This window comes from Sprattus sprattus (assembly GCF_963457725.1).
Source record: "Sprattus sprattus genome assembly, chromosome: 4".
NCBI lineage: Eukaryota > Metazoa > Chordata > Actinopteri > Clupeiformes > Clupeidae > Sprattus > Sprattus sprattus.
The window spans coordinates 31,536,522-31,558,052 of record NC_137923.1 but is presented as its reverse complement, the minus strand read 5'-3'; the positions used below and the strand labels follow the sequence as shown (position 1 = coordinate 31,558,052).

Here is a 21,531-nt window from a genome sequence, read left to right as displayed (position 1 = left end):
TAGTCAGGCTGATTAGTGCTGTAAAATGACTGGTTAGTCAGGCTGGTCAGTGCTGTAAAATAACTGGTTAAAGTCAGGCTGGTCAGTGCTGTAAAATAGTTGGTTTAAGTCAGGCTTAGAACACGTTTGAATCAGGGTGGTCAGTGGTATGCAGCTTTGGTACTAATTAATCTACTGCCTTTGTGTGTGTGTAATACAGCAGCCTACGGTAGGACAGTAATGTATAAAACATGTGAAAGCTTGGCACTTTATTCACAAAAATATCATACCTATACATCCCTGCTAAATATGGCATTTGCCACGCACACACACACACACACACACACACACACACACACACACACACACACACACACTGCTGTGACTGTGGAGGGTTGCTTCAGACTTCTTTAGGGCAGCTTCTCTAGTGTGGATGAGTTCCATATGGGCAGCACAGCCTCACTTTATTATTCACACGTCAACAATACTCTGCCATGTTGTTACCGCTAATACTGGGCGTCACTCATATGCTCTGTCTGTGTGTGTGTGTGTGTGTGTGTGTGTGTGTGTGTGTGTGTGTGTGTGTGTGTGTGTGTGTGTGTGCGCCCTGGTGATTTTAATACTCATTGTTTATAGGCTTCTATTGAACTTGGAGGCCAGCACAGAGATGGCTCAGACTTGTTCTAGCAGTGGGCTGTGTTTGCAGTAATGTGGCCAGGGCATGGTAACTGTAATACAGATGGGAATCAGTCCTGCTCCAGCATGCCGCTAGCAAAAGTCATCTGAGGACGCTATCCTTCACAACTAGAAACGTGATTGGATAGCCTCTGTGCCAATCAGAAACTGCATCTGATAATAGAACCACCCACCTCAAGCTGGTAGAGACACATGGGGTACTGTGATCCTAAGTATAAAGCAGAGCCACCAGCCACACAATTAGATATTCATTTACAGTATTCTCTTCAAAAAGACCCCACCATAGACAGGCAACACATCTGACCCTAGGATATTGCTTAGCATCCAATTAGTCACGAACGACTGTCCCCTGCTAAGACAAAATGACACTTATTCCAGCTGTCAGGCCTTAATCAGGCCTCATTAAAATGAATGGGAAGACAATAACCTCAGTTATACCTTTCACCAGGTTTTGGCCTGTCTAGACAAGCAGTGTCCCAGAGGGGCTGCTGACTCTTATGCAACAGCCAGGTATGGTCATACGTGCTCTGGGCTGAGAGTAGCCCCAGATGACCCACCGCTGTGTTGGTTCGCCCGGGCAGAGGCTTCTGCTTTAGATATCTCCCATCTCTTTCCCTATCCTGCCTCACACCTTTGTTCTTTGACATGAATGCAAAAAGGGCTTGAGTGCTCAGAGGATATACCTTTTGTGTTCACGCAAATGCACCGGGGAGGGGAGCGGAGGGGAGGAGAGGGGAGCAGGGGTTCGGCCAGGGGCAGCTCCGCTCAGCTGCTGACTTTTTCTTCTTCTTCCTTGGTCCACCACTGAAACTAGAAACACGTTTTTTTAACTCCTATTGAGAAGATGTGTAGGCAAATGTTGTTGAGGGTTTTCAGTATTTATTTTAAAATCTTTTTTATTTCAATTTCAATCACACAGGACAGTGAGAGACAATAGAAACAAGCTTTACGCAGACTCCATAACACTAAGGCTGAATCCCATTTCTCCCCCTACCCCTTCGTCTTTCCCCTTCCCCTCCGTTTTGCGCGTTCATGTGGAGGGGTAGGGTTGTCCCAATTCACGTTAAGACAGAGGGGTAGGGGAAGGGGAAGCGCTTTCTACCCCTCCAAACGGAGATTTTCCGAGGGCACACTTCAAACGGAGGGGTAGACTGATTTCCCACACATGCGAACCCGTGATCATTAAAGAAGAAACATTGCGGGAGTCAATTTAAAAATGTCGGAAACAGCAGGGAAAGCATCACACAAATGAAAGTATTTTCTTTGTAATTCATGATTTTAAAACTTGTTTGATGAAATGTTGCATTGTGTAAATAACAGCTGCAGGCGCCATGTTTGTTTATGTCTGGTGAGTGACAGCTGTCGCTCTCCGGTTACGTAACAGCCGACGCTTCGTACTGATGACGTACGTAATTGTTGAAGGGCTATCCCAATTCGAAGGGCTAGCGTTTCAACCCCTTCGGCTACCCCTCCGTTTGAAAAAGCGAAGGCAAAGGGGTAGGGGTAAGGGTAGGGGTAGAGATTAGAAATGGGATTGGGCCTAAATGCAATGGGTGGTCCTGTGTCGGATTTTGAGTCAAAAAGTGTGATTCTATTTTATCGAATTTAATTGACCTTGCACCTTTGCTTCTCAAAGCAGTTTTTAGGAAAGGACTGGGGACAGGTTCTTTTTGACCGCCACCAAGGCCTTTTTGTCCATATGAAGGGCAGTTTTCATAGTAATAGCCCTAAGAGCTTATTAAGTCAGATAATAAGAGACAGATGATTTAGCATCATAGCCAGTGAGGGAAAAGGCAGTTAGAAATATAGTGTAATCTTTGGATTATGATATGAATGAATGTGTGGGTGGGTGTGCTGGATAAGTGGTTTCAGAAGAACTATGAATAAACCATCAGTACTTGTTTTTAGGCTAGGTTCTTTTAGGTTCTTTAATTGTTTGTTTGACTTTTATGGAACCGATTGGAGGATTGGAGGATTGGTCATCGCATTTACATACCGGTCGGAATGCGGTCACACATGCATTAGATTCAAATGCATGCACAAACACTAAAAATGGAGTCCGTTGACTAATTTGCTATGCCTCCCTGTCCTCTTTTGAAATTGGTAATTGAAGAGCTCGCCATGGCCGCCTCGAAAACAGCAGTTATTATGCAGCGCACAGGGAACTATGTGCTGAATGAATGTGACGTGTGTGGTTTGAAGACATAGTCCTGTGCTGACTCACACACCCCACAGCGTGTTTCCTCTCTCGCTCACTGTCATTGTCATTACCGTTCTGCTGTTGTTGTTTTGTTGCTGTATGCTAATGCTAGCACCCCATGGAGACCCATGCACTTTTGCCTCCCAAAGTGTAAATCTAGGTCAGAAACCTAAGAGCGTTTTTCCTTGAAACTGGATGCACGGCAAGTTGACTAGCTAATGTTTCTTCATTGGCTGTTGCCGATCGTTTTAAAAGATATTTGGTTTGGTCTTTTTAATGGACCCTCAATAGGTGTTATTGTAGGATATGAATGAAGTGCCTGAAGGGGTTTACACAAGAGACCGTTCTGAGAGATACCTTGGTTGTCCTTTCCCTGAATGTCTACTTAGCCCTGTAGAGGATCTCTTTTGAGGTCAAGAGTTGGAATGACGTAGTGAGCTAAAAGTAGGGGCAGTAGAATCTTACCCAGGAACCCCCTGTCTCCCTATTGACATACGTATGTGATTGTTCTGTTCAAACCCTATCTCAAGAAAATGCTATTCAGATGAGTACACAGTTAATGTAGATTAAATGTACAATTCAAAATATAGAAAAGCCTTCTTTCCAGTTATCCATTCACAAGCATACTCTTTTTTGCTGACTAAGTTATGCCGGGATATTTGCGTGATCATATTGTGTTACAGCAGAGGGTCAGTTGTAAAAACAGCCAGTGTCACGCCCTGCATCTTTAAAGGGGTTACATCTTTATCTCAGATTGAGCCTTTGAAAGGGAAGCTCTGAAAGTAAACATGTTTCTGTTATTGAGTGGATGTTAGGTCCCCGTGGAGACATTTCCTATGGTACGGGTTGTCCAGGGGTCGAAGAGTGCAGGGGTTGTGTACAGGTGTTAAGAGCAGTAAGCGTTTCCCTCCTTCCAGAGTCCTGGCCCTGAAACTGCACATGTCAGAATGCACACATTCAGTCATGCATTCCAGACCATGCACACAAAGAGAGTCCACAGGCGACACACTCCACACACACACGGGTTGAAGAAGTATATTTTGCTGCCAAATCACTGACAGTCGTAAACCTAACAAAACTTTCTATGACTAGATGCATAGGCTTCTGAGGCACATACATGTCCTCTCATGCTGGAGGGAAGGGTTTCTATCTCTCTCTGGCAATGATTAATGGGACTGCTGGGAAGAAGCAGGACAGAGCACAGCTGTAGTAGTTTCTGACTAACACCAAAATTCAGGTATGAAAGGAGAGCGAAAGAAATAAACAAAAGAAAGAAAGAAAGGAAGAAGGGGAGAGACCAGAGTTATGTTCTCTATGTTTGTGTGTGTGTGTGTGTGTGTGTGTGTGTGTGTGAGCACGCTTGTGCATTGTATTTCCTGTGTTGCAGTTTACTGTTTTTTAGAGCAGGAAAAATGGGCTTATGTAAGAGCCATGTGATTTAGCCAGAAATAGTATCAGAGCTACAGCTGCTCTTGCTCTTCCTGTAGTTCCTTGGCTTGGGCAGCAGCAGGCAGACAGACCTGCTAAGCATTCTGCTCTTTTCTCCTCTAGGAACTACACCTGTGTGTACGTGTTTGTGCTTTCATGTGTGTGTGTGTGTGTGTGTGTCTGTCTAGGCACAGACCTAGAGCTCTGTGGCTAATGCGAGCTCCTCGTGTGCCCTTTGCAGTATGCGTGTGGATCTTGGAGCTTTAGTAGTTGTAGACTGCGGTAGATTTTGCACTTCATAAAGGAAGAGAGAAAGGTGGGGAGATATGCCAGCAATGGCAGAAATACAGCTTGAAATCCTGAGAGTAACTGCTGTGTACAGAGGAATGTAAAGAAGAGGTAAAAGTAATTCCAATCCTGCACATAAAATGTCTTAAATAGTAATAATTGCCAGATTTGAATGGCACAGAACATTTTTAAAGCAGAATATTTACTGTTTTTAAAGCAAGAATGTTTCTGACAAATGTTCCTCTTAAGCTGTACCAGATGATGATGCTTCTGAGGCTGAATCAAATGTGATATTTGATTCAATACGTATTTCTATAGAGATGTTTAGATACAGAAATGTATGTGGACTGATAGACAGAGAAGGGAAGTGAGAGGAAGAGTGCTTGGATGAGTCCCTGTGGCTCAAAGGCCTGGGCTGGAGAGTGTGTGGGTGGAGAGAGGAAGAGAGAGAGAAGGAGAGAGAAAGAGGTAGAGAGAGAGAGAGAGAGAGAGAGAGAGAGAGAGAGAGAGAGAGAGAGAGGCAGTGGAGCGGAATGAGAGGCTGATATGTGAGCTGATTGGGCTAGCTGTGGGCTACGCAGGGGGACGAGAACGCCCAGCATTCTCAGGCTGTTACCCTCACTGTCATCACAGTCTTAGCCAAGACCTGCACACATACATGCACACACACACACACACACACACACGCACACGCACAAACGCACACACACACGCACACACACACAAACAGCATACACACTTATGTCGGCACACGCACACAAATGTAAACACTTGCACTCACAAATGCAAGCACACACTCATTCATGCACTCAAACACATACACACACATACTGTACACACACACACACACACACACACACACACACACACACACACACACACACACACACACACACACACACACACACACACACACACACACACACACAAACACACACACACACACACACACACACAGCAGGAGCTAACCAGCCAAGGCAATTCTGCAGAAAGCCTTTCCACTCCGTCCTAAAAATAAAAATCATACTACACTGGAAAATGGGGAAAAAAATTGTCAAATTTCAATTACACAAACTAGTCTTGTTTCTCAATCACATAAAATAAGTGTAAAGCAATGATGTATGCTCACCATAGGGAATGTAAATTATCGCATGAAGAACCTTGCTGCCAGAACTTCCTTGTTACAGTAAATGGATTCCCATCAGCCATTGCTAGAACACTGAAATAATCAAGGTTAGATATTAGTGTTATGTTATGTGTTTGTTACAGTACAAATTGTGTGTGTGCTGTGTCTTTCCATTGTGTTGTAAAGAGTTTGTTCTCGGGAGAAACCACCAGTCCCACTACTCAATGCAGTAACGGGTTTTGATGGTGCAGTAAGAGGTTTAACTGTGTTTTTAATCTCACCAGTATGTAATGGCTATTTTGTAGTGTATGTGTTTTTGATGACTTTTGAGTGATGTTAGAAGGCAAAGTTTGGTTTAGGTGTAAGATTACATGGTTTGAACAAGTTTGTGAAGATGAGTGTGCAGTTATGCTTAGAGTTTTGTTAAATGGAGCATCGTTTCAAGAAATGTGCCTTGTCAGTCGAGAAAAACTCTAATGTTAGGTGTTCTCAGATACCAATACAATTTAGGACATGGTGTCTTCACGTTTTGCTTTGAAATGTGCCATATTCCCTTATTCCATTCCATTACACTTAAAATGTAGGGGAGACCAGGGGACAGTTGTAACACGGGGACAGTTGCAACTTAAATTATTAATTAATTTCACAGTTTGTGTCTAAGGTATTATGTGTGATGGCATCAGAATGCTTTGTTCAAATTTTTACTTTACTCTTTTAAAACTGGCATGTAACAATTATACTCGGTTACAGCTGTCCCCAAGGCACTCACTGCATTTAGATTAAGGTTTGACAAAAGTAGGGCAAATGTGCCTAAATTTGTGCGGTAAATACAGAGACAAAAGATGTATGTCCTATAAATGCTAAAATAAAAGGTGCCACCTATTCCGATTCTAGGCTGGGGCAAAAAGTTAAAAAAAAAAAAAAAAAGTGTTTCAACTGTGCCCGTTCTCCCCTAGGAGCACTCTAAAATGCTTTTTTTGAGGGGTAAACTAAATGATAGGACTTAACTGTGATGAAACACATCAATGCTGGTGTTAGTATTGACAAAATTCCCATTTTTTCACACGCCATCCACTGTTTAAAAAGATGCTGACATATGTACGTAGATTTGCTTCAAATCTATATCATGAAATGGGCGACCCACCTCCCCCAGCTAGAGTGAGTCTTATATAAATTTGCTGATCAAGACTCATCCTTCACAGGAGTTTACCCCTTAAGCCCCACTCCACCCCTCCTCTAGGCCCCTTGCCCATTTATTTAGCATTTTTCAGACTGGCAGGTGGGTCAGGTTAGGCTCGATGTTGGGGGTGAACTAACACTTTAAGTGAATCCAACCTAATATATTCTTCAGTGGTGATGCACATATTTTTTGCTTGCACAAATTCACGACACATGCAATTATCTAACACTATTGAAAGTTCTATGCACTACAAATTTATGTTGAAATGAAAATGTGTATCTTTTAAAACAGTGATGTGTTCTGTGCTTGCAAGTTTTACTATGTTAAATGAGACTGAATTGAACTGAGTTCAAAGCTCTTTCCACAGGTCAGCACAACTACCTATGTGCTGGGAGGAATGACTGCATCATCGACAAGATCAGACGGAAAAACTGTCCAGCGTGTCGGGTACGGAAGTGTTTGCAGGCAGGAATGAACCTTGGAGGTAAATATAAGCACTGCGCTGTAAATCTCGTATGCAGTATAAATTAAGTACAATTTCCATACCCACATGCAAATCATGAAGATTATGAGGGTAGCGCAGATAGTAGGGGCATTTTTGATTGAGGGAGCCACTTTGGTCTTGCCACACAGACACCGCTGCTATTGTTGTCCTGCTCCTCATGAGTTCTCCGGTAGGCTACTGGACTGACCTCAGGCCAGCTGGACACAGCACTTTTGACCAACCCTGAGTGAGACAACCAGCAGCTCTGGGTCCGTCTCCGCTCTGTCTGACTGACTGTATAAAGCCCACCTGCCTTTGCACCACCTGAGCTGATTACACTACATGCTGGCGCAGATTTATTGAGGAGTTACCAAGGTTACTGCCATTCCAGTCAATATTGGGGTTGAAATGTTGGAGGGACGTGAGTCAGTACATTTATGAGTGAAAATATACTATGTGCGGTCTGTTGTTGACCCCATAATTCTTCTCACTCTTACTTACTTCTCACTCACTCTGGTCTCTTTTATGTTCCTTTATCTTTGTTGTTTGTGTATTTTGTGATTTCTGAGGAAGTCTAATAATCTCCTGATTATGCCACGTGCCAGATAAAAGCCCCTCTTTGGGCAATAAAGCGAGCAGCCCAAGACTAGTAGGTGAATATTAACCACTGATGCTAAAGGTGGAACCAACACTATGGAGAGGAGGCACTGTACAAACAACACATTTATCACGGCTCATGTTATTTATCAGTCAGTTGTACCCAGCAGGTCAAAGACCCTATTCCATCTATTCCAATTTAGTGCAACCATGGCACCTTCTACCAGTACTAAATTCCTCAACACTGGGTGGAGTTTCTTATGAAGTCTGATTCATCTACACCGAGTTTTCCCCGAAATGACAACTTCCAAACAAATGCAGCCCAAAATGGGATTATTAGTCAGGATTTTCCACCACTAACTGGTCGCAGCATGGCAATTTCCGAGATGGGGTGAGCCAGCCATATAACTCCCTCCCAGTCAGCGGCTCTCCCACTGGACCTACAGTACATGAAAAATACTATGAAATAAAAAGATATAACTTTAGCCTAAATGTTAAGGGGGAAACATTTTTAGTAAGCCTTGTGACAAGCTTTGTTTTATGTCTTTAACTCAAAATATCTCTACACAGCTAAGCTAATAGAAGGCCTGGAGTGATTTTGTATTTTGAAAATGTGTCGCATACCCAGACTGTTTTATCAGTTGGGTCTTGGCTGCCTTACTGCTAGCGTGCATGTGAGTGTAGGTGCATGTGAGAGTGTAAGAGGGGTACGCTTTTCCAAAGAAAAGATTTGTCCGTGTGTGGTGAACCCCATGTGTATTCATCTGGATTATACTCACTCAAGACATGACAAGCAGAGGAGTCACCGGCCGAATCTACTGTCTAGAGTTGTCTGTTGAGAAAAAGGAGTCTCTGGATTCTGTACATGTGGATTTGTTATTTGCTTACGATAGATAGGATAAGGAGGAGGAGTAAAGTAGAGTAGAGTATGCAGGAAATTGTAGCAAAATGAATACAGCAACAGTCGATAGTGAAATTAAACAAGGTATGGTACTGGCTGTAAATTGAGATCTCAGTCTGGTTTATTAACCTGGACAGTGGCCGTTTCCTGTGAAAAGCTTGACCAGAGCATGTTCTCCCCTCCATTTCCCTTTCAGCTCGAAAGTCCAAGAAACTGGGCAAACTGAAGAGCGTAAATGAGGATTCGCCGCTTCAGAACTCAAAGGACAGTGGCCATTACCTGTCCTCTGAGAAGGAGCTGAGTGCTGTGACCGAGCTGGTTCCTCACGGGCCGGCCGTGTCCTCCTACCTGTCCCCCTCCGTCTGCAGCGTGCTGGAGCTCATCGAGCCCGAGGAGGTGTACGCCGGATACGACAACTCACAACCCGACACCTCCGACCACCTGCTCACCAGCCTCAACCGTCTTGCCGGCAAACAGATGGTTCGCATGGTCAAGTGGGCCAAAGTATTGCCAGGTATTACCAGCCAGAATTTACTTTTCCACCTAAAGATACTTCCACCACTTTTCCTTGAACTGTTATAACAATTGCCTTAGAGCTTATCTTTAAACCAAAGTTACAAAAGTAGTACTGACTAACACGGTATACACATTTCTTTTCATATTCACTTTTTGAAGTTTGGAAAAAGTTTTTTTTTCTTCTGCAAAAGAGATAGGGATGTTGCAGAGGAAGTCATGGGTTTGGTTTTGGCTGGGATTTTGCTGGTTGTTTTATCTCTAGTCCATATCTTAAATCAATATAATTCACTTCTCTTATCAGAACTTATCACTCAGTGAGTCTGACATGCTTTCAGGGAAGTGTGTTTTATCTTTGAATTGACGTTCACTAAGGCTGGTTCATTACACAGGTGGGTTAGAACAGTATCCATTAATATTAAAACTATATGGGATGTTTCATATTTTTAAAAAGGAAACAATGGTGAAGGGACTGTAGTGTTGAAGGATTTTATGTACTTCACTTACAACTATCCTCTAAAGATCCTAAACTTACAATCTGAGACATTCCACTCTGCATTCAGGTTGCTCCTATGTGCCACTCCGTTTGCTGTATTGCAAATATTTGATATGGAGGTGTCTGCTTGCCACATCCGGATATATATAAATAGTCAGGGGCAGACAGGAGGTCAGAGTGGCCCTCCCTGACTTTGAGAGCAGAAACCCATTGCAGTAAGTTTACATCTGCAGGGCTGTGGACCTCTTACAAGGCATATGGCATGGATTAAAAACGTTCTCAACTAAAGTCATACCCAAAATGTCTGTTGCATTGTGTGTTGTTCCATTCAGAGGAATGCCCGCAGTCAAAACAGAGTTAAATGACAAAATAATCTTAAGGTAAGTTAAGGTTCAATTTATTACAGTGGCTCACATCATTCAGTTCATGAAGCTGGCTCAGCCAGTGCAGTTTAAGGGCCGACTAGCACATGTCTCGCAGTGCAATGAACAGAAATGAGCCCCTGTGCATTAAGCTGCAGTGGATAGAGAAACACAAATGAAACCAGGGTAGGTGCTTGTGATAAGTGCTGTGTGCGTCCTTGTTTGACCTATCGTATAGCATGTGGAAGCATTTATAACTTTGAATGAGCGTTTGGCAAGATTCCGCTAAGTGATATTTATGGATCAGCCCCCTCAACATCACAGTGAATGGAAACCTTGGGGGATTCGGGCTAGACAGATTCTGGTGAATATGCTGCAATAGGTTATCATGTCCTCACAAACACTGGCCTGTAGATACTACGTACACAAACACATACACTCTCTCTCACACACACACAAACTTTTTGACCTTTCGTGTGTGCCAAAAGATATATTTGCATGCACACAAAGTACACTCTTTGGCTTTCATCCAATATCCCACATTTGCACAGAAATAAACACACTTGTATCCATTCTCCCATACTTTTTCCTTATTGTTCTTGAACTTCGGAACTTTTTTCTTTCATTGATCACTGATTACCGGGACACGTAATTGGCCTACTTCCTGGTGTCCTCATGATCTCTCAGATGAGGCTGAACTCACCTCCCCTCCCATCTTGTTGTTGATTATGTGTTTGTGTATTAACCTCCTGCCTGTTTCCTTCTCCAGGGTTCCGCACGCTGCCCATCGAGGACCAAATCACTCTGATCCAGTACTCATGGATGTGTCTATCCTCCTTCGCACTCAGCTGGAGGTCCTACAAACACACCAATGCACAGATGCTCTTCTTCGCCCCAGACCTCGTCTTCAATGAGTAAGTAGGCAGTCATCTGCAGACGCAGCTTTATTCCATTATCAGGTTGGATTGGAAAAGATGATGTTGGGGAAAATAATGGAGTTGTAGTTGATTCATGGTGTATACTGAGAGCTTATTTAGATGCGAAGATGTGGAAAGACAAGGTTTGTTTTCAGAAGTAGTCTCATGAGTAATGTGTAAGTAGGCAGTCATCTACTTAGGTCTCAGTTCCTTTGAATGTCCTGCTCTTTTTTTGTGTGGACATGGGGAAAGAGCTCCTCGTGTATTTGTCGTGTGCCCTCCGTGTCTTCTCCACACATGTTGAAGCATCTTCTCTCAGCTCCATTGCTGGATGCAAAGGGTGGAGCGACTGGGGCGCATGATTCATTTCAATAGACATGAGTGAACAGGGTCATGGTTGAGATTTAGACAGAAGAGGAGGGAGCAGTTCTGAACCTGCGAGAGGAAGAACGGCAGAGACAGGTTGACACAGGCAGGCTGCAGCTCATACTCAGTCACCCCTCGCAGTGCTAATGGCTATGCTGAGAGAGCGCAGCGACCCCCTCAGGACACATGAGGTACTGCATGCTTGGCCAGAAAGTAAACAGAGGAGAAAAGCTAATTATCATGGGCTGACCTCAATAACTGCTGTAAAAAATTGTCAGACAAAAAGGACTTACACATGTGAGGAACTTCTGGTAAGGTCACATAGTTTAAAGTTATTTAGTTGCACAATGTGTGTGGGGTTGTCAACGACAGCCTCGTATTATACAGGAAAACTCGACTATACTGCCTGCCGTTAGCATGTTTAATAATTTGATATAGATCTGATATAGATCTTTGCAAGTGCTAAATACAAACACAATGAGATTTGCTGTACATGGCAGGCGCATACCCTGTAAGCAAAATTACGTCCCCTCGACGTCCTCTAATGGTCTCTCCGAACGTTCCAAAAACGTATATGTGTATGGTTCCCTTGACAATCCTAGGACGTTTTGCACGACGTTCCAAGAAAGTCCCGAGGACGTTGTGGTGACAATTGGGAAACGTTTTCTATAGGTCCTGGGGACGTTCTGCAGGACGTCCCAAGAACATCCCTAGGACATTGCGGTGACGTCTGGGAAACGCGTTTTAGACGTCCTGGGGACGTTATTCAAGGACGTTAAAAGGACGCACTGCGAACGTAGCAGGCACGGTGGGGGTAACGACCGTTTTTGCTGAGCTAAATGAAAAAATAAAATAATAATAATAGATTGCGGGGCCCCCCAGGGTAGTGATAAGGGATTCAGTGTCTTGCTCAAGGGCGCTTACAAACTTGATTAGGAGGAACGGGAATTGAACTGGTAACATTCCTATTACTAAGCCACTTCTCTACCTACTGTATTACCACTGTCGGGCTATCATTTTGTCACTTAAACACGTCTCACAGTGTAAGACAGCCAACAAACTTAGTCATTGTTTTCAAAGGTTTAAGGAAAAGCATATTGTAGCGATCTCAGTCAATACGCATTGAGGGTTTTCCGTAATGATTCCTTTTTTAATTAACATCCATGGCACGTCACGGACGTGCGGTCAGGGAGGCAGAGCCTTATAACTAGCCAAACTAATAATGATAAAATAAAATAAATATGAATGCTACTGATCTGTGCTATAAATTTAATTTCTGCATGATTCCAATACAATATACAGAGCATACATAGGAAGGTCTGTGTATAATATCAAGTCTAGCTTTAACATTGAGCTTTCCACAGGCCTTCAAAGATGCTGCAACAGAACGTAGAGTAAATTTTTTGCGCAAATTCAAGCACCCCGAATGCTATGATTGTCCCAAGCCACAGCCTTGGAAGTTCATATTCTTCAAGTAATGATATTTAAGCCTAGAAAGTTTGAATGAGCTAGTTTAAATACTTTTCTAGTTACAGTATAGCAATTCGAAAATGGCACATGGCATAGTTGCTAAAACATCTTTTTGTGACAAAACTATTGGGAGTAAAGAGCTTATATTTGGGACTATTCCTATTAAGAACTGTATGAACAACCTTGAATTTTTTCAGCCAAATCGTATATGGTCGGATGGGGAGATTTTCTTAAATTGGTACGTTTGGCAAGGAATGACTCTGATGTTATAGTCTCCTTGATTTAACTCTTACAATTATAATTTGAAAAGGTAGAAACCCTCAGGGGGCCTGTGCAACTTTGTATGAAAGAGTTATTTTTCACAAGTTCATATTCATGAGTGCATATTCACACATATTAATGGGGCAGCCGTGGCCTACTGGTTAGGGTTTCAGGCCGGAAGTCGTAGGGCGGCCGGTTCGATCCCCGACCAGTAGGAAAAATGTGGGCGGGGGAAGTGACCACTGCTCTCCCATGCCCACATCCACGGCTGAAGTGCCCTTGAGCAAGGCACCTAACCCCGATCACTGCTCCCCGGGCGCCGTCAAAGGCAGCTCACTGCTCCGGGTTAGTGTGTAACCTCATTTCACTGTGTGTGTGTCACTTCCCTGGATGGGTTAAATGCAGAGGTGGATTTCAGAGTGTGTGTGTCTACACCACCTTTGCCATAGAGAGGACTTTCACTTTCATATTAACACAAGTTCATCACAAGCTAGCAGCTGCCAACTGTATGTACCTTACCTTTGTTGTGTAAAGAATGCTGATATGAAAAACGTCAGTCGTCAATGTGCAAGCTGCCAATTGAATGGTGATTTAAGATATTGGGTTTTTTATATTTGTAAATCTAACTCTGAAAGATTCAGTGCCTCACCAGCCGCAAACCTCACCGCACATCACTGTGGCACGTACATCACTGCGACTGATTGACACAAAACCGCAGTACGAGGAGGCTCAATAACAACAAAACAAAAATCTCATCCAGGTGTCGCCGCCCCCCAGCTACTCTACCAGGCCCCGCAGCGCATAGTATCCCACACATGAGCTGCCGCGGCTGACAGAGAGCAAGGACACAGGCACACAGACACACAGACAACACAATGAACATGAACATGAACTCATCAACACATACAGGTCGCTACAATATGTTTCTAACTGTCTAACAGCTGTATAGCAAACGGTCTTTACCCCAACGTCTCTGCTACGTTCACGGTGCATCTTTTTAATGTCCTTGAATTACGTCCCCAGGACGTCTAGAAAATATTTCCCAGACGTCACTACAATGTCCTTGGGATGTTCTTGGGGAACGTTCAGAGAGGACCATCAGAGGACGTCAAGGGGACGTTTTTGAAGGACCGAATGCGAACGTCCCGCAGAGGACCATAGGTAAAGGTTACGGGGACGTTTTTGAAGGACGTCCTGGGGACGAGTGCTGAGAGACCAAATCAGAACGTTCCCTAAAGGTCCGATTTAAGGCTCATGCGAACATCACGCAGAGGACCACAGGTAAAGGTTATGTGGACGTTTTTAAAGGACGTCCTGGGGACGTGTGCTGAGAGACCATATTTGAACGTTCCCTAAAAGTCAGATTTAAGACTCATGCAAACGTAGACTTGCTACAAACAAAAACTTTCTGGTAACGTCCTCTAACGAACGTTGTGGAGGGGACCAATTGGGGACGATTGGGGACGTTTCGAATGTCCTGTTAACGTCCTGGGGACGTCCCCTGTTTGCGGGGTACACAACCTCATGTGTGGACACACACAGACCCTTCCACAAATTCGAATGAACATTCCCGCCAAATCCCAAGCATGTTCCTGAACCTCCACTCCAAAGGGTTGCTGTTTGGTCATGTGACAAGATTTACTGCTGATCTGGATACTCCACAAGCCCCCACAGACGCCCCAAAGCTTTAGGCCCACCCTTATTTAAGGACTCCCCACATGCATTTCATCAAGACACAGACAAAAGAACAGTGGGCCTCATTCTCGACAGCAGTTGGGAAGACTTTCCGAAGGATTTCAGAAGGAACTCCACTTCGGAAACATTTATGAAAACATTTGCATTCTCGTTATTTTTTTCTTCTGTGCTTTCTTCTGAACTTCAGACAACTTTCAGAACTCGAAATAGCAGTCGTAACTCTACCGGAATCTTCTCAAATGGGATTCCACCGGCCATCTTGTGGTTATTTGAGGAATCGCGTTGAGGAATGACATTTGAAAAAACTCCGTATTACAGTAAAAGGGTTAACGGTTGAATTTTTGAGAACCCGTTGGTGATTGCGTTCACGTCAGCTCTACAGACATCCTCGGATTAAAATAATTATGATAATAATAAATACGAGAATATTTGTATCATTAACAATTACTTTTCACATTTATAGTCATAATTATACGAGGTAGTGTTTATTGTTACACTAGGTCTATATGGCTCGTAGCTTGACTGTTCTCTCCCTTGTACGTCACTTTGGACAAAGGCCGCGTCTGCTAAGAGACTGATTGTGAATGACATGAACACTGCAAATGTAAGTGAATAAATAAATAAACACTAAGCTCAATCTCTAAGAACTATGGCATGAATTTATTGCAATTTATACTACTACTGGTGACCAGTCTTCACCCCTATGGTGGCCATTTCGAACGACAGGACGGACTACAATTTATACTCGTACTTGGGACGGGTCTTCACACCTATGGTGCCTATTTTTCGATTAAAAAAAAAAAAAAGTGACAACTTAAATGTGTTTTACGGACTTCGGACGTTCAACGTTATACAATATCTCCACCTTATTAATGAACACCTGTTACGAGGTGGATTCGGGAGATTGCGACAGCACACGTTTCTAAAATTGCGTCTCCTAATAAGGAGCTGGCAGGGCGTGTATGTATGCAAATCCACTTTCACGAGAACGCGCATCAATCTAAGAACCTAATCGGAAGGAACCCAGCTGAGAAGACTTCGGCTGCTTATGAACACATTTTCAAGCGTGCGGGAATGCAGCGGAAGCGTTTCTCTTACGTTGTTTTTGCGAAGTCGTGTAAGAAACATTTCTGAAGAATTACAGAAAAAGGTCGAGAATGAGGCCCAGTGTGCTTACCAGAAGTATGCTAAATATAATACACACTACATACAGTGCAGAGATGTTAATGTGCAAGCATGGATTTGAATTCAGTTTTAGTTCATTCATAGGACTGTCCTGTGCTTTGCCTATAAAAGAGTTTATGAAAGCTCTTAAGATTGAAGATTATTAGTGAGAATATTAGTGGGCAGTGTATAGCCAGGGCTACTATTACCTTTGGAACTAGTCAGAAACATGCTGGCTAGAAGGCATGAGCAGGAAAAGTGAATATAGATTCATGGTATGGTGAATTTCAACAGCCTCTTTGATACTATATTCTCATCCATGTTGTGCACCCCTGGGATTGGGATTGGGATTGGGATGATGATTCCAATGAATGTATTGTAAAGTTCTCACAAAAACATTATCCAACCCCAACAAATCCCTCACACACCGTCACTGCTGGTACATATTTTAATGTTTTAATGTAAGATTTATTAGTTTGGGCAACAGTGGGTGTCCTGTTAAATATGTGGGCACATTTTGATTGAAAACAGAGAATGTCAACAAACCCAACTTAAGCCCAGAGCACTGCAGACAGTACCAAAGCAACCACGTCTCAGAAAGAGGCTGCCAGTAGCAGCAGCGCAAAGCACAGCAGTCTGAAAAAAGCTCCACTCCGCTCTTTGCCAGTGCATGCAGGCCCGGTGCAGAGCGGCACACGGCATCAGTGTTCAGCATCAGTGCTCAGCATGCTCCACAGGTTGGAGGGTTGCACCATTATGGTCTGCTTGGGAAAGTCTGTTCCTGCTGTCATCTCTTAACAAGGTTTTTGAGAACCTGGTCTTTTCACACGTTTATCACTTCATTCACTGCTGTTGCAACAACCCCTCTCCTTAACAACCAGGAGACTGAATCTGGACTCTACGTGTCAAAATGTGTTTGTGTGTGCGTGTGTGCGTGCGTGTTTGTGTGTGTGTGTGTGTGTGTGTGTGTGTGTGTGTGTGTGTGTGTGTGTGTGTGTGTGTGTGTCTGTGTCTGTGTGTGTGTGTGTGTGTGAGGGAGAGAGAGACACAGAGACAGCGAGAGAGAGAGAGGGAGGGAGAAAGAGAGGGAAAATAAGACTTTCCAATTGAGGCAGTAGAAGTTTGTTGTTTGTATTGCAAAAGGATGCACACAATGTAATACGCTTCCATTAACTGTTGTTTTCAAGAGTCTTCATGTTAGACCATCCACTAGTTTGATAGTTGGTGAGGTTGCCCCCCAGTCTCTGTGGACTGAATCTCTGTGGATCTCTGGTTTGGCCAAAGAGACACTACTGGCTGAGGTGCATGCAGTTAGGATTCTATCAGATGGAAAAATACTTCAGCGTTGGCTGTCAGACACCGGCAGACTAACAGATACTCAGTGGTGGAATGTAACAAAGTATTTTTACTTCGTTACTGTACTTCGTTACATTTTTACGTACCGGTATCTGTACTTTACTTAAGTCAAAATAATAGTGCATACTTTTTACTTTTACTTCGTTACATTTTGCAGCTATTATCTATACTCTTACTCCGCTACATTTCTACAATATGTGTCGTTATTCATTACATTTTATGAACACAGTTTCGCCAAACTGTTGCCTACACAAAAATATGGATTGCGTTGCTTTAGGACGTTTCAACCAATCAGGTGGCTCTATCAGCTCCAATGACAACAGAGTGTGTATTTGGCAGCAGCACTACGGTAGCCTTGACTGTTTTGCTTAAACATTCGACAAACAGCCAGACTAACAAACAACTTTTCAGCATGGATTCAGAGTCAGCCTCATCTGAGGACATGTTCAAGTTCAGAGGCCCCAAGAATATCTCGTGGAGGTTTCAGTGCGTTTCCTGTCTACCTCAAAAAAGGAGTTGCTATACTTCAAAATTCGCCTTCAAATTTGGAGAAACAGGTCGAGTTATGCAGAGTTCTTGCTATGCTAAGTTAATGTGTATGACTTTGGCATATCGTATGCGGTTACTGACATGTTTTTATACTGTTATCTAGCAAAATACATGTTGACATACAGCAATAGCATCAAAATAACACGATTGTACCTTGATTATTTATTTAACATAGTGGTAAGATAAAGCTGGTAGTTTAGCAATGTCAAGCTAACGTGAAGATTTGCCTTTTTTATTGACTGGTTATTGCCTGGCATGCAAACTAAATGCCTAGTCTTGGGTTACTCAATATATTTTTTTTCCTTTTCTGCAATCAATAGAGCATAAAACTCTGCATTGACCAGTTTAACAACTCCATTTGTTTTCATGTTTCATATTTCCATTTTTTACACGTTTACAATTGAATAAAAGATTCAAAGATATAAAATTGTGTCTTTATTGGTTTGGCTTAATGGTATTAACTTTGCAAATAATCCCTGGTAGCAATGTTCCCTCTAAGCTGCACGCGCGGCCACGCAGGCCAGTCGAAGAGGCCGCTCAATAGATTTTTCAGACCGCGCACATTTTTCAGACCGCATAAACGATTTTTTTTTTTAGGGTTTAAAAATCTGAGCATCAAAGGGGATGACATAAAATACTGACATGTCTGACAACCAAGCCGGATGTGCGTTAGAATGTTTACATACAAAATTTCCTTTAGCTCTCTTGCCGGTCTCTGCTCCAGCAGTTATAGGCTACCATGGCGAAAAGAAAGGCAGAGCAGGTGCCACAGAAAAAGGTCTGCCTAATGTTTAAACATGAGCAGCTAGATGAAATTGTCCAAACTGACTCAGGTAGGATAAAACTTTCAGACATATTTACATATGCTCGGAGGCAAACACGAAAAGAGTTTGCTCGTGGGAAAACATGCAGTGAACAAAAGTGACAATATTCTGTTTGTCTTTAAAGTTTGTGAGCACTTGCGGATGCCCGCTTCCCTGAACTGGTAAAACACCGCCTTTGAGCCGGACACGTTGGATCGTGCAGTTAGTAAATTTGATCATGGGCTGAATGACGTGACCAATCTGGAGAAAAGGTTCGAAGCGCTTCTGGAGGAAGCATAATATGCGGTCCCGGGACATATTTGTCAACAACGAACTCAAGTTCATGGTTATTGAAAAAAGGTGGTCGCTGAAAAGTGCGCATTTCCCAGATCTGGTACAACTTCTTGACATTTGTGGCACATTCCAAGCATCTAGCGCCGACTGTGAACGCGGTTTCAGTCTAATGAATGCCACTAAGACAAAATCGTGAGGCGAGAAGATTTGAGGTAGAAATTTCCAATATTTTTAATTAGACCTATTAGGCCCTATTCAAAGTGATCTTGATAACTGCAACAACATTTTGACATATGTTTAGTCAGAAAGGTGTGTCTTCCATAGGCCTGCAGACAAGATGACCCACACAGCCAGATAGGCCTAGCTCCCTCAATGTAAATCAAATGACATGTTTTGTAGCTTAGTTTGTTGCAAACCACTCCAGTTATTACATTTTTTATAAAGGCTACCTTTATGAAAAAATACACCATAATTGCTATATTTATTGTAAAGCACTACATTAGCATTTTTCTTTCAATGAAGTTCTACTTAAATGTTGTACCTGCTGAGAAATGACTAAACACCTTGGATACTTTTATTTTGAGTACATCATTATCATTCATAACCAGTGAACCAGTCATAAACCCTTAACCTTATTTATTTTCAACCAAAGATCCTTTAAGTTCAACTAAACTGACTGGTAAAACACCATCATTAAAATGTTCCAAAGTCCAGCCATTATAAAGGATATTGAATAAATATCAACCTTGTAGACATATTGATGCATTTGCTGTCATCTCTTTGGAAACCTATGGCTAACGCAGGCTCGTGGTCATTTTCGTCAGGTCGCGTGTTTTACGAATTGCTCACAGTGCTGAAAAAAATTATATTTGCTCAGTGCTGAAAAAAATTAGAGGGAACATTGCCTGGTAGATAAATTGTCATCCGCAGAATTGTAAGATAGAGTGTGAACAGTATTACAGACAATAGGCCCAATAAGTACACCAACCTTTCCAATTAACAAATGTTGTTGCTTATAATTATTACTAGTAGTGACATATGTAGAGGCATTTATTACCAGTCGCTATTACTTTATCAAAATGGCACAGCCTAGACATTGAGAGACAACCCATTGCGTGAGTACTTTTACTTTTACTTTTAAACTTTTTTACTTTTTACTTAAGTAGGATTGTTGATGTAGTACTTTAACTTTTACTTTTACTTTCATTTTCCTGGGTACTTGTACTTTTACTTAAGTACTAAACGTCAGTACTTCTTCCACCACTGCAGATACTGTAAGTGGAGAGAGGAAAGGAGGAGGGTATGGTCAATAGCAAGGCTATCAAATCGACAGACAGACAGTCAGACAGACAGTCAGACAGACAGACAGACAGACAGACAGACAGACAGACAGACAGAAGTAGAGATACGCTAGGGTAGAGGGTAAGAGAGGTAGCTATGGTAAGATTGAGGCACACACACATTCAGTGGGAGAGAAAGAGGAAGACGATTATAGGTGAAAGTCCTTTTTTACCACAAGTCTCCCTTTTTTTCTATTTCTCTCACTTTCCTTTCTCTGCTTGTATGAACAATATCTGGTTACTGGACATTTTTTGTTGACACAAAGAGTACTGTAGAAATCTCTAGAACTCGGCTTTCGGGTTAACTCTTCACTTTCTCAGTGACCTAGCTCCTCTGACTCATCATGCTGTTGTTGAGGATCTCTTTTCATAAGCCTGGCACACCACATCACCCCCTACAGTTCACCACATCACACCACATCACCCCCTACAGTTCACCACATCACACCACATCACCCCCTACAGTTCACCACATCACACCACATCACCCCCTACAGTTCACCACATCACACCACATCACCCCCTACAGTTCACCACATCACACCACATCACCCCCTACAGTTCACCACATCACACCACATCACCCCCTACAGTTCACCACATCACCCCCTACAGTTCACCACATCACCACCTACAGTTCACCACATCACACCCTACAGTTCACCACATCACCCCCTACAGTTCACCACATCACACCACATCACATCCTACAGTTCACCACATCACACCACATCACATCCTACAGTTCACCACATCACACCACATCACCCCCTACAGTTCACCACATCACACCACATCACCCCCTACAGTTCACCACATCACACCACATCACCCCCTACAGTTCACCACATCACACCACATCACATCCTACAGTTCACCACATCACACCACATCACATCCTACAGTTCACCACATCACACCCTACAGTTCACCACATCACCACCTACAGTTCACCACATCACCCCCTACAGTTCACCACATCACACCACATCACATCCTACAGTTCACCACATCACACCCTACAGTTCACCACATCACCCCCTACAGTTCACCACATCACCCCACA

The 21,531-nt window shown here is 43.0% G+C and overlaps 1 protein-coding gene across 2 annotated transcripts in view; it reads left to right on the top strand.

Moving 5' to 3' along the window:
* nr3c2 (nuclear receptor subfamily 3, group C, member 2) overlaps positions 1 to 21,531 on the top strand; it is a 77,660-nt gene that overhangs the window by 41,410 nt on the left and 14,719 nt on the right. For both annotated transcript variants that reach the window (XM_080837351.1, XM_080837350.1), the window contains 3 exons: positions 7,265 to 7,381; positions 9,076 to 9,393; positions 11,020 to 11,164. In XM_080837351.1, coding sequence (XP_080693477.1) covers positions 7,265 to 7,381; positions 9,076 to 9,393; positions 11,020 to 11,164 — 580 coding nt within the window. The remainder of the gene's footprint in view (positions 1 to 7,264; positions 7,382 to 9,075; positions 9,394 to 11,019; positions 11,165 to 21,531) is intronic.